This window comes from Silene latifolia, chromosome 4 (genome assembly GCF_048544455.1).
Source record: "Silene latifolia isolate original U9 population chromosome 4, ASM4854445v1, whole genome shotgun sequence".
NCBI lineage: Eukaryota > Viridiplantae > Streptophyta > Magnoliopsida > Caryophyllales > Caryophyllaceae > Silene > Silene latifolia.
In genome coordinates this window covers 42530642-42544149 of record NC_133529.1, presented here as the reverse complement: position 1 = coordinate 42544149, position 13508 = coordinate 42530642, and the positions used below count along the sequence as shown (strand labels likewise).

Sequence of the window (13508 nt, the reverse complement as noted above, 5' to 3'; positions counted from 1 at the left end):
ATGACTTTTAAAAGTTAAGGAATAATATATATGGTTGTATAATTTTGTTTAATTATGTTAACTTATTTTTCATATTTTAATATTACATATAAATCAAATGAGGATAAATTGCACCAAAAGTCAAAGTAGTAGGGTTAAATTGCACCTATCGAAATTTATGGGGATAAAATGCACATAATTGAATAATAGTTTGACTCGATAATGACCGAAACCGAAATAATTCGTCCCGACTCAAGCTCTTGCAGCCCGAACTGAGTTGACCCGAACACGATCCGGTTGACCTGTTTACTCGGCCCACTTGCGGCTACCTCAAGAGAGAGAAGGAAGAAGAAGAAGAAGAGGAAGAAGAAATTACTTGTGCACTTGTATCACGATCTCTCGGATCAATTTATGTTTGAATCAAATCTTGTATGGAGTAGTATAATTTAAGCTACTTTACCTCCAAAGTCCATCATGATTAATCATCAACCCGGTAGCTTCCCCTTAACCCATGACAACCACAATAATTCCCACTGTAAGTCAATTCCTCTAACTTGTTATCATCATTCATTCATTCATCACTTTTAATTTCTGTAAGTCAATTCCTGCTAAAGTCCACAATAATTCCCACTGTAAGTCCATTTAATCTCATAATTTATAGTCCCATCGTGGCGAAACCAAAATTTGTAGTTTAATACTTATAAGATGGAAGGAGCTATTTCCTCCCGAAGAAAAGGATTAAGAAATATAGAAAGATTGTTGATTGTGCTGGGTGTGAAAGATGGGGAGTTAACTTTTCAGGAAAAAAAGATTCTTTGATATTTCATATTGTATAATGTGGTTGACATTAAATTGAATTTGTGGGATTAACTCAACATAGTCTTCCTAAATTTATTATCATACTTTGCTTAAATTGTTTGGGTCTTTGGGATGATCATGCACATCTGTGGCAGGTTTGTAATGCTCGAGCTTTAGGGTGTGTTTGGATAGCAAAAGTGGAGGGAAAGGGAGGGGAGGGGTATAGAGGGAAGGGAAAGGGAGGGAAGGGAAGGGAAGGGGAGGAGGAAAGGAGTTGTGGAGTTTTCCCTCCAAATCTTTCCTATGGGGAAGGGTTTTGATTAGGCTTGGAGGAGGGAAAATGGATGATTTCCCTCCTTCCCCTTTTATTATCCAAACAAGGGGTTTTGTATCCCTCCCTCCAAGCTCTCCATCCAAACAAGGCCTTAGGGTTTAAGAGTGCAATTTCTGTTTGAAATGTGGCTTTGGTTTCTGGTTCATTGGTTGTTGCCTTGTTGGGAATTCAGAAGGATTTTCGTTGACGATGGCCTTGTTTCTAGTCCTAGCTTTCATAATAGATTAGTTCATGTCAATTTGTCATAGTGCATTTCTACAACTTGCTTTTGTCATTTGTAAAGCAAACTAATGTAAAATGTAGGAGTATTTCTTTTGTTGCTTTTTTTCCCCTAATTTGTGCTCATGTCTTGACGTTTTTTGTTTGAATGCAATTGTCTCTTAGTTTGTGTAGAAAGGAAGGTTGTGGTGCCCAATTTTCATGACGAAAAGCTTGTTGGTATATTACACGAGACAGGCTCCAAGGAACTTGTAATTGTATGCCATGGAATTAAATCATCCAAGGTTAGCATGACACTTATATCAACTTAAATGTAGTTGAATGGAGACGTTTGTGATTGAAATTAAGAGTTATGTTGAGCTGTTCCTACGACAATACAATATTGTATATTATAATGTCATATAGAGGGCATTTATTTATACTTTTCCAAATAAGTTGATGATTTAGATAAGTCGAGTTTGCTAGTATTTGTTAATCCTTGAATGTCAACCTTGAGCTTCAACTCACCGGGTCACATGTTTCATGCTCTCTGGCTGACTGGCTTTTCAGTTGAAATGTACATGGCAAAGTACAGAATACAACTCAGTCGTCCTTAAAACAACATTTCATAGATATTTTTGGATCTCTTCATGTCCTCTATACCATTCAATACTTTAGAGTTACATTACCAGGTTATGGAGGGTCCGTAATATAAGGTGACTGATAATTTCAGGAGCGAATTCCTATGGTGAGTCTTGCAGATGCACTAGGAAAGATTGGTATTAGTGCCTTCCGCTTTGACTTTGCGGGGAGTGGGTGAGCTACATAACCTTTTTTTTTTTAATTTAATTTAAACAGCTAATCGTTCTGTGCCTTTATGAATATCTGAGCTGGAATTGGCTTTATAATATCAACTGCAAATTTGCAATGGATCCTGTTATGCTTTAAGTAAATTTTTCATCTCATTTATCTGGGCAGTAGTCAGGCATTATCTGACTTTTGTGGTCAAACGATGTCACTTGGATCAAAAGTTTCATAATATACACTACTCTCCCTTTTGAGTTGTTGGGATGTTTACAAAACTTAATTCTCAGGGAAAGTGACGGTTCATTTAGATATGGCAATTATCGTAGAGAAGTTGAAGACTTGCGTGCTGTTGTTCAGCACTTTCGTGGAACTCACTATGCTATAAACACCATCATTGGGCATAGCAAAGGTGATTTATCTTGTATGTTTTAGGTGCTTTAAACATTTGAAACCTAAGCCCTGCAATGCGAGCGAGTAAAAGGAGAGAAAGAGGGGATATCATTACATTGCTAACTGATGCAACCAACTCTGAGGAACACTGTTTATGGAGTTTGTAGCTCCGACTAGTTTCTCTTTTTGGTTCAGGATGCTTGCAAAGTCTGTTACTTCTCAATTTTCACTTTTGAAATTGTTTCTGAAAAAGGCTCTTGCAGGAGGGAATGTGGTGCTACTTTATGCTTCTAAATATCATGATGTTTCTAGAGTTGTTAATATTTCCGGTCGATTTGATCTGACGAAAGGCATGGAAGGTCGCTTGGGAAAGAACTTTTTGGATGAGATCAAGAAAGACGGATATATTGATGTCTATAGTAAAAAGGGTAAGTCCATCTGAGGGCGGTGGGTTCAAATTCAAACATGCCCACATAATGCTGATATTCGTAAAAAAAAAAAAAATTGTTTGATCCGAATTGTCAAGAATTGTAGTTCATTATTGTCGATCTATCCCGTATACATTATCTAATGTAGTTGACATGATCCTGCTTACTACAATATATACTGTAGTTGCAAAGTCTTTTTAATTCTCTCTATTCACTTGAATTCACCATATTTGCTTTTGCACCAAAGTTTTAGGAGATGAAAAATATGTGAGGAGAAGAATCGGGCCAACACTCAGATGAGAGTGTGTTCCGGGTTATTTACCCAATGTGGAATGTAATGAATTGTAATGTTTTAGGAAGGAAAATTTAGTTTAACCCAAACGAATATATAGTCATTGAATTTCTAGCAATGGTGTTGTGTGCAGGTAATTTTCAGTATCGTGTTACTGAGGAGAACTTAATGGATCGGCTTTCCACTGATATCCAAGCAGCATGTCGCTTGATACGTGAGAACTGCAGGTCACGGTCTCCTCTATCCTACTTCCGTATACTTAAATTATAATTATAGCAGTCTGTAGTATATCTTCCAATAATTGATCCACGAACTCCATTATAAGATCACATAATTCTCTTTTTCATTGGTTCTCCATTTCCTCCTTCCTGCTTATATTGTTATACCTTCAGATATCTCTCATGTACTTCAATGTGCTACAGAAACAAGTTCCTGGGCATTAGGAAATTTTGATTTTTAATATTTAGAACAATGATTGCTTTGTCTTTGTGTTTTCTATAGGTTAGGGCCTTAGGCTGCATGCTTCATGCATTGAGCTTCTTCTTCTTGTTTAAAAAAGTCTTAGGGATGATTTGGATGTTCCATAATGGAAATCGTGTCGCAAAATGCAAATTCATTAGTGAGCCATATGCCTTTTAGCATTAGGGGAAACTTAACTTCCCAACTTGACTTTCTTTGGTGAAGACTTTTTTTTTTTCTCTTGTCTGCTGATACGCAGGGTTCTAACTGTCCATGGGTCCATGGATCCAATTGTGTCGTTCAAAGACGCCTCGGGGTTTGATACAGTAATTGCCCGTCATTCCCTTCGAATAATACAAGGGGCTGATCACGAGTTCACATTGCATCAAGATGTGTTGGTGTCAGTAGTCCTCGATTTTGTTAAAGGAAATGAGCACCGAGGTGATGACATGACGAAGCAATCACTATCTTCTGGCAATTCGAAGCTCTGAGAGTTGGTGTTTTGGAGATTATAATGCCAATTTGTAGAATGTCTGGACATTGAAGATTCTGGACAAGCACAATGGGATCACGTTCAGTCTCTGATGAGCGTACATTGATGGAAAGGGAACTAAAACAATGCTCCAATTTGATTCATTGTGGCCGGTCGTAATATCAGCTGTACCTCGACAGTGGTCCCAATTTATACTGCTAAGACCAGGCAGATGGGTTAATTTGGAACAAGTTGGGTTTAAGCTAACCTAAATAGGTTTACTTGTATTTGAGCCATTTAAGATCGGATCAATAAGGTATTGGCTATCAGCCATGTACAGTGTATCAATTAAACTACGAACTACATTGCTCAATAATCTTCTTGCCATGGGTCCTAAAAGTTAATTGTATAACTATAATATTTCAGGAGTTGTGATGTTATTAATAGTAAAAGATTCACAACTTCGGAAGCATCCAATGCCGACAATAATGAGTAATCTTCTTCTTCTTCTTCTTCTTCAACACTTCCTTAATCGTCTTCTCGAGTCGATCTAAAATTGATGTTAATATCATCAACCTAAGAAGTAGGGAGTAGTACAATACATGGCACTAGAGCTGACAAAAGCTGACCCGACCCGCCCGAAACCCGACCCGATACAACCCGAAAATTGGGTGAACCGAAACCGAACCGACCCGATAACCGATAGTAACCCTATTTTTTCCAACCCGAACTGAACCGAACCGACCCGACCCGACCTGTGACCCGATATTTTCTTATCCCGATAGATGAACTAGCTTAATAATGGTTTAAATGACACCAAATTGACATTCATCTTAATTATTTTCACTTAAAACTACAATTAATACACCTACCCATTATTTAAACATAAAATTACTATCTAAAACTAAATATATAAGATAAAATATATGCTGATGACCCGACCCGACACTGACCCGCTAATGACCCGACCCGACTTGCCACTCGCTGATGACCCGACATGAAGCGAACCAACCCGAACCCGTCATTAACCCGACCCGTAACCGACCGAGTGACCCAATTGCCACCTCTACCTGGCACCTTACATAATAGAGGCCCAAAATAGATGCAGTAAATTAGATAAGGTGGCCCAAATATAAACTAAAAACATCCAGAACAATCCAGAACAGTTACACTTGATAAAGTTGGCAGTGTTTTCTTCTCTAGTCTTTACCCTTCAACCCAAAAATTTTCTCTGCAAAACCCACCTGACAATCCAACCTCCTTCCTAAACCCAGAAATTTTCCCAGGTTAGTATTCATTTTGTTTATATAAATTTATAACATTTGATTTTGTTTGTTCTTAATTATTGGGTCACCATCTTCAAAGTTGTAGTATAGTTTTATTGTAAATACATGTTTGGTTTCTTAATTATTTGAGTTTGTAATTATAATAATTGATATTGCAAGTTTAGTTGGGATTTGATTTTTTTGATTTTATTTATTCAGTATGCTTGAATTCACTAACTTGACAGAAAATGAAAGCAAGAAAAAAGGCGCCACAACTTGATTAATTACTTTACCCCTAATTTTAATTTTATTAGGAGACATTATTTGTGCGCAATTAACTTACTCCTTCCGTCTCAATCAATTACCGCTTTTACTCAAAATTCTCATCGCATAGAAACGCAAATGGGGCTAATTGATTCAAATAGAGGGAGTATGTCAGATGCTCTTATATAGGAGTTCAATCCATTAACCTTATGATTCAATCGACCAAACACAAGTCTACTGCAAATTCCAACAGTATAAATCTAACTCAATCAATCGCAAAAAATGTAAAGGAAAAATAAATACTCCGTAATAGAAATTTTTGTGAGAATATGCTTGAATTTTGTGGGATTAAGGACTATTTTTTATGTATTTAGGAAATTGTTATTTAGTTTTCTTATTGATTTAGGAAACTAGGAGAGTACTGTATAAACTCTGGTAGGCCTAGGTTTTATTTATCTACAAATCTGTACAATCTGAAATCTGAAAACTCTGACTACCTTATAGCCTTATATCCAGGTACTAACGTAAAGCTTTAAAAGAGTGTAAAAAATGTTTGGAGTAGTGTTTCCCAACCGCAGTTTCCCACTCGACATCTCCACCTTCTCCCAAATCGACACCTTCCATTGGGTTCTCGACATGAACCATTTTGTAGGTATATATAATTTACTCTCTCAACTTCTCTCTTCTATGTTTTCTGTTTACATCTTGATTGACAACCAAATTGCTTATTCACTCTAATCTGATTGTAGGAGAAGCATATGATGAAATAAAAGAAATGTGCATATTTTTGTTGAACAACTTCACCCTCCCACCCGATAAAGCACTTGCAGTCTACGTCCAATCTCCTGGTTCAGCCTTTGTGTACTGTGGCGCTGTCACTGTAGCCCGCCCATCTGCAGTTCTGTCCCTTCTATGGCCCGAACCTGGTAGTCAAGGGCAGTTCCAGCTTACAGCTAATGGGATCCACCTCTCTGCAAAGATTGGTGTTTCAGTTGAGGACTTGGCGAGCCTCCCGAGTCTTGATATTGCTGCTGGGAAGAAAATCGAGCACACAGCCCTCAAAGTTGGTGAGAACCTTTTCAATTTCATGCAGTCTTTCTGTGGTGTTGATGGGAGCAAATTGATTGTACCCATGGATATATTGGATAGGTGGTTCAAAAAGTTCCAGGAGCGTGCTAAGCGTGATCCTGATTACTTGAAAGGTTTTACCTTGTAGGCTTGTAGCACAGTTAAGTCTGGAGGTGCTGTCGTTGTAGATTATGAGCAAGTTAAGGAGGACCATGAGCCTCTTAATCTGATTTTGTCTTTTTCGTGTTTCATGTGGTGTTTCAGTGGTAGAAAACCCTGAAATAGATGCTTAATTAAGACCTGGCCTCGATGTAGAAAAGTTGTGTTAAATTTACATCTCATTTTACGGATTATAAGATATTTGTAAATTTCTACTGTATTTCCAATGGAGCCAGTCTTATTTTCTAGTTTTTGGAATATGAAAAGCCATCTTGTGTTAAGCTGGTTGCTTCTCTAGTTTTATTTTGTGGTAGTTGCACGATGAATACGTGATGTAGGTCCATTTTGGATCATCGGAAATAGCCTTCTCGTGTCCAACGTAGGAGTAAGGCTGTAGAATAGTCAATAGACCCCCTATCTTGCCACGGGCGATTTGGCTTTGCATAACCTTATCAACGCAGCTCTAGTTTAGCGGTAGGACTTTACAAACCTGTTCTGTAGTTTCTGCAGAATTAAAATCCAGACTGCATAACAACTTTGTGTATCTCAGTATAATTTGATATAAAAAAGATGAATACATTGCTTTTTTTTACTTTGATTTTCTGATTTTCCGTAACAGATGATTGATTTTCAGTAATAGATGATTGCGATGGAGCGAAAAACATATTCCACTCTTCATTTCATTAACCTGTTCTGTAGTTTCTGCAGAATTAGACTCTGTGCCTCCGTTGATTTGTTAGGAGTATGAAAGCGTGCGACTTTTGTGAGTGGTACTTACTTTTTTTTTCTTTTTTTTTTTTTTTTTTTTTTCTTTGGACAACTGTAAATAAAGGTTCTACAATTTCATTGAATGATGGGCCAAGCCATGTGCAATGGTATTAAGATGCCTAGGAATAAAAACAAAAACTAAACAATGAAAAGAAGCATAGTGGGAATTCATATCCCGTAAGATATCCTTGATGGTATGGCTTGCTCTCTCTAGGCCTGATATCTGCAAAATCAATTGGAGGCAGTCAGACGCCACCTGTAAGTGGAGGATAGCCTTATCCTCAGCCCATTTTAAAACCTCTAATATTCCTAGAGGAGGATAGCCTTATCCTCAGCCCATTTTAAAACCTCTAATATTCCTAGAGCCTCCGCCTGCAAAGGTGATTCCGCTCGCATTTTCCTACCTTCCTTAGCCACAACCATCCCATTACAGTCATACCCTACCCATCCCGCTCCCGCATTGTAGCTTTTTTCCCAACTAGCATCCATCTTCACCCGTGTTACCCTACAATGATTACTATTTCCAACAATGACTACCGGGTGGCCGTTCTTAACTGCTACGGTGTCATGTGAAAGCACCGCCGTCCCCATCTCCGCAGGGTGATGTGTCCTTTCCTTTCTCTCTACCTCCATCCGGATTCCCCTGAGACTGTTTTCAATGTTCATGGTCACTGAGTGAAAGTGAACATGTGTTGGGATTGGCCCCCTCTAAAAAACGTATTATTACGTAGAGTCCAAATGCCCCTAAAGCGTAGCCAGAAAACTAAGAACCCTCTGCTCACCCTCCTGCAGACTATGTAAAAACCTTAGCCACCCTCCTGCAGACTATGTAAAAACCTTAGCCAGTTAATAATCCAATCTCCAATTTTGATCATTTCTGATCCCTCTGTTCTGATGCCTAAGTCTGATCCTGCCCATATCCTAGAGGCCACACTACAATCTCTGAACACGTGTGCAGTCGATTCAATATGATTGTGACTATGGATGCACATATTACACTCAAAATTCTCCCCAATTCGTCTTTTTTCAAATTCCTTGCCCACAGGGAGAGTATTTGTAAGGATCTTCCAAAGAAGGACTTTCCAGTTGCTTGGTCCTGGCAGATGAATCTTGTCTTGTTTTGCAGAAGTGCTTTCCCTTTTCATTTACCCTTTTCTTATCCGTCACGGATCCTTTAATCTGGAATAACTCCTGAAACAAAATACCATACCCACTTTTGACAGAATACTCCCCGTCTTTTGTATACGGCCAGAACACTTCATCTTTTTTCCTTGACAGACAGCGCGGCATTGCCAATATACGATCAACATACTTCTCTTGAAAAAGAAACTTCACCAACGGAGCATTCCATGTTTGATCCGAAAGCCAGAGTTGGCTAACTGTTAGCTCTCCCAGATGCGTAAAATTTGGTCCCAAAAGGCAATCTCTTGGTTCAGGTCGTAGACCATCAACCCAATTAGTGTTCCAGATATTCAGTGTGGACTCCAATCCGGGCTTCCATCCTAACCTTTCCATTATCAACTCCAGGCCATACCGAATACTTCTTGTCCCCCATGAAATGCATGTCCCGCTCCTTAGCGGCATGCCATCTGCAAAGGTCGATTCTCCAAACAGCTTTAGACGAAATATTCTACTAAACAAGGAATTATCACCCGAAACCAAACGCCAGCCATGTTTGGCTAGCAGGGCCTTATTGAGGCACTCAACGTTCTGAATACCCAGACCCCCTGAGCTCTTGGGGCAACTTAAGAAGTTCTTACTACACCAATGGATATTGTTACCGGCTTTACACCCAGTCCACCAAAATTGTGACAATAGCGAGTTAATCTTACCTGCCACACTTACCGGTATTTTGAAAACCGATAGAAAATAATTGGATAGATTGGATAGGACTGAGTTAATGAGAGTAAGTCTACCCGCTGGTGATAAGAAAATCCCATTCCACGAGGATATGCGTTTCGTCACATACTCAACGAGGGATTTAAAAATCCCTTTCTTAGACGCTTGGAACTCAGCGGGAATTCCTAAGTATTTACCAATGCCCTTACTATTTCGGATATTTAGAGTTCACATCACGTGCTGGGCCTTGGCCAAAGTTGTACTCGGACTAAAGAGAATGTCCGATTTATCATGGTTCAGCTTTTGTCCTGACGCTTCACAGTAAGAGTCAATTATCCTTTTAAGATGAGATGCAGAATCACCTTTATCATAAAAAAAGAAGACCGAATCGTCAGCAAAAAATAGGTGGGTGGTCGGCTTTTCCCCTTGAAATAGTCTAATGCCCTTGATCATCCCAGTATCTCTAGCCTGGTCCATAAAGCTTCCTAGAACTTCCATACAAAGAATAAAGAGAAAGGGGGATAGTGGATCGCCCTGTCGAAGACCACATCTTGGCTGGAAGCGAGGTAGGGGTGCTCCATTAAACACCACCTCATAGCTAACTGCACACACACAGTTCATAATAAGTTTTATTAAGTTATCAGGGAATCCGAACTTACGGAGAACTGCTTCCAAGAAGTCCCATTTGATTCTGTCATAAGCTTTACTCATGTCAGCTTTGAACACACAACGACCATGCTTTCCTTCCTTATGATTGCTAATCTTATGAATAGTTTCATGTGCCAGTAAAATATTATCACTTATAAGACGTCCCGGTATAAAGGCATTTTGGGATTCACTAACCAGGGATCCCATCACCCTAGCCACCCTATTTGTGATACATTTGGAAACTATGCGCATGAAGACATTACATAAACTAATAGGTCTGTAATCCGAAATTCCTTCCGGGTTATCCACTTTTGGTATCAGCGTAATAAAAGTTCTATTGAACTCTCGCAAGACCCTTCCAGAATTAAGGATGGATAGAGCCGCCTTCGTAACATCTGTCTTAACTAGAGACCAACATTTTTGAAAGAAGCAAGCCGGAAAACCATCCGGCCCAGGCGACTTAAACGCCCCCATCTGAAAGACCGCGCGACGTACCTCTTTTGCCGTGAAAGCTTTGTTGAGAAGCACAAATTGATTAGGTGAGACCTTCTTTGTTATTGGTGCAAGAATATTGTCAAAAGCTGATTCAGGCCTAGGTTCCGCGCCCTCAGAAATATGATCATCAGCTTCATAAAGAATCCTGAACATCTTATGGAACTCCGTACCCACAAGGTCCGGGTCATAAATCCAGTCACCATTCGTACCTTTAATTCCATGGATATAGTTTCTGCCAGCCCTGCCTTTCACCCAATTGAAGAAAAACTTTGTGCAGGTATCACCATCAACCATCCATTTCACCTTTGCATGTTGTTTCCAAAAAGAAGCACCGGCACCTGCAAATTCCTTTAATTCTTCATGTGCCTTAGAGTACTCGGTATCACCGCCTCCCGTAATCACAATATTCATTCCTTCTTCCAACTTTAAGTCAAAATCATCCCATTTTCTCCGCCATTCTCCTTTTTTATCCAAAGCCCATTTCTTCACACTAGACCTTACACGGGCCAATTTGCGAGCTACCGTGTAAGCCGGTGAGCCCGTAACCATTGGCTCCCAAACCTTTTGGATCCCCTGTACACAATCCCCATAATCAAGCGCCCAAGAATCTAGTTTATACGGTCTTCTTCGATCATTCCTGGTGAGTTGCAGATCCACCTCAATCGGTGCGTGGTCAGACAATTGAATGGGATAATGTTTAGTACCCGTATTAGGAAAGAAAAATAGCCAGTCCTTCGATGCCAAAGCTTTATCAATACGTTCATAGACCCTCTTGTCACCCTTTCGGTTATTACACCATGTGAGCCTGTGACCCTTGAAGGGAATGTCGATCAACTCATTTCTTAGCTTCCAATTATTGAAAAAACATGCTCCTCCAATGGTTTGCTGACTACTACTCAGCTTGTCACTAACACAATCGACTTGGTTGAAATCACCCACAATAAGATAAGGGTATGTACATGTTTCCATCCATTTTTTTAGTTCCCTTAGAACGAATGGACGATTAGCCACATCCGGTTCTCCATAAAAAAAGCACAAGGTACCAAAAGAGACCATTATATTTCTCGACTAAAAGGATCATAAAATTCTTACACGCTTTTATGAGGCTCATTCTAGCTTCCTTTCTCCATCCTACCCATAAGCCTCCCGATGCCCCCACCGCATCAACCCCAAAATGTTTCACAAAACCTAGTGTTCTAAACATAGGGAAAACACTACTAGCATTACATTTGGTCTCAATTAAAAACATAAAATCATAATACTTACTACCTAATAACGCTCTTAACTTCGGAATTGTAGGGGCGAGCGTGTTATTGAGACCCCTACAATTCCATATTAGGCCAATCATGGTGAGTGAGGAGGTTGTGTTGGCCCAACCTCCGCAAAGCCCTCAAGAACTGAGTCAGCAGCAGCAACATTTCCATTGACAGAGAAAGAGGATGAATCACTTGAATCAATCATGGCCACATCTTGCACATTCACTCTAAACCCGTATCCCCTCTTTTGCTTCACTCCCCAGTATGCCCTCACCATTACAACTCCTCTTAGCCAGCAGCCTTAGAAACTCCTTCGCATTATCCAAAGACCCTATTGCAGCTTCAGGTACAATATAATTCACCACATCAGTACAACACTTCCTCTTTTTAGCGTTACCAATTGCCTTCCTATGACTGATTTGTAAATCAGAAATATGGTAGGCATCAGCCAAACCCATAAATCCATCTGAAATATTCCCAGTAGATACCTCACCAATAAGCTTGGACATTGCTCCAACAGCCGGTATGTCAAACCTCTTCCCTTTCCCTTTGGAGCAGCCTTCCCCTCCACCAGTCAGAGCCCCCTCCTTAAAAGCAGCGTCCTTGAACAATGTTTCAAGTGGCATTAGAGTGGAGGAGCCTGCCTGCAGTTTCTTATCTTTCTGAACAATTACAACAGACCTCAATGAGCAAGGCAGAGAGCCATCAGGATTACTCTTGTCCATAGCCTCCTTCCCATCCCCCAAAGAAGCATTCTCAGCAGCACCTCCCTCCCCCAACTGAAGACCCTCATGTCTCTCTCCAGATTCCTCAAACGAGACTAAGCTAATAACATCAATAATCCTGACTCTTGAGAGTCCTCAGCAGAAGCAGTAGCAGTCACCATCCATAGCTGGGAAGGTACATCTGAGTTGGAGGAATCAGAATCAGAATCTGAATCACTAATAATAACCACCTCATTCAATCTGCCCTCCCCAGGCACATCCCCCTCCGCATTCACACCACCATTTGTATTCACAACACCATGCAAATTTCTCCCTTCAACCACCTGATGAACAGAGCCATCTGGATAATGATACAAAATAGGCATCCCCCTTGGAGGATCAAAAGTCTGGTTAAATCCTCTATGATCATTATCAAAGCGAGCCCATTGTTCATCCCCTTCAATTCGGCTAAGAATAGCCTCTTGTATTCGTTGATCCCTGTCCAGCACCCCACTCAGATTCGCATGACCCGCATAGATCACATATGGGTCATGCTCTTGCAATTGCACAAGAACTTCATTCTGACCTGCATTTTGATTGTTTCTTGTAATGTCAAACTCCTCACCAGCACTTAGATACATTTCATTTTGCCCCTCATCCTCATCAATCCACCCTCCAGCCCCCGGTACAGTAACACCCAACCCAAGATTAAGAGCAGGTTGCATTTCCACCTCTTGAGTGACCTCAGCCACAAGGCCAGCTCCTTGCACTCCTGCATCCCTATTCAGGCCCCCCTGAACATCATTCATCACCACGTCCTCATGAACAGATGCACCTGCCATATTCCCCCTATCCATATTCGAACCCCTCCCAACCTAGAAAACA

At 40.2% G+C, this 13508-nt stretch overlaps 2 protein-coding genes across 3 annotated transcripts; both read left to right on the top strand.

Annotated features, from left to right (window-relative positions):
- Positions 1–277: 277 nt before the first annotated feature.
- LOC141653466 (uncharacterized) lies at positions 278–4556 on the top strand. The gene is made up of 7 exons (XM_074461235.1): positions 278–514; positions 1496–1614; positions 2043–2125; positions 2404–2525; positions 2770–2934; positions 3360–3453; positions 3945–4556. The coding sequence occupies exons 1-7, from the start codon at positions 454–456 to the stop codon at positions 4174–4176; spliced, it is 876 nt and encodes a 291-aa protein (XP_074317336.1). The 5' UTR covers positions 278–453; the 3' UTR covers positions 4177–4556.
- A 746-nt stretch (positions 4557–5302) lies between these two features.
- Positions 5303–7194, top strand: LOC141653465 (protein OPI10 homolog). Of its 2 annotated transcripts, none has more exons than XM_074461234.1 (3): positions 5303–5443; positions 6203–6338; positions 6436–7194. In XM_074461234.1, the coding sequence occupies exons 2-3, from the start codon at positions 6236–6238 to the stop codon at positions 6900–6902; spliced, it is 570 nt and encodes a 189-aa protein (XP_074317335.1). In that variant the 5' UTR covers positions 5303–5443; positions 6203–6235; the 3' UTR covers positions 6903–7194. The 2 variants fall into 2 exon arrangements, with proteins under 2 accessions (XP_074317335.1, XP_074317334.1); XM_074461233.1 differs by having other exon boundaries at positions 5317–5443; positions 6191–6338.
- Positions 7195–13508: the final 6314 nt, after the last annotated feature.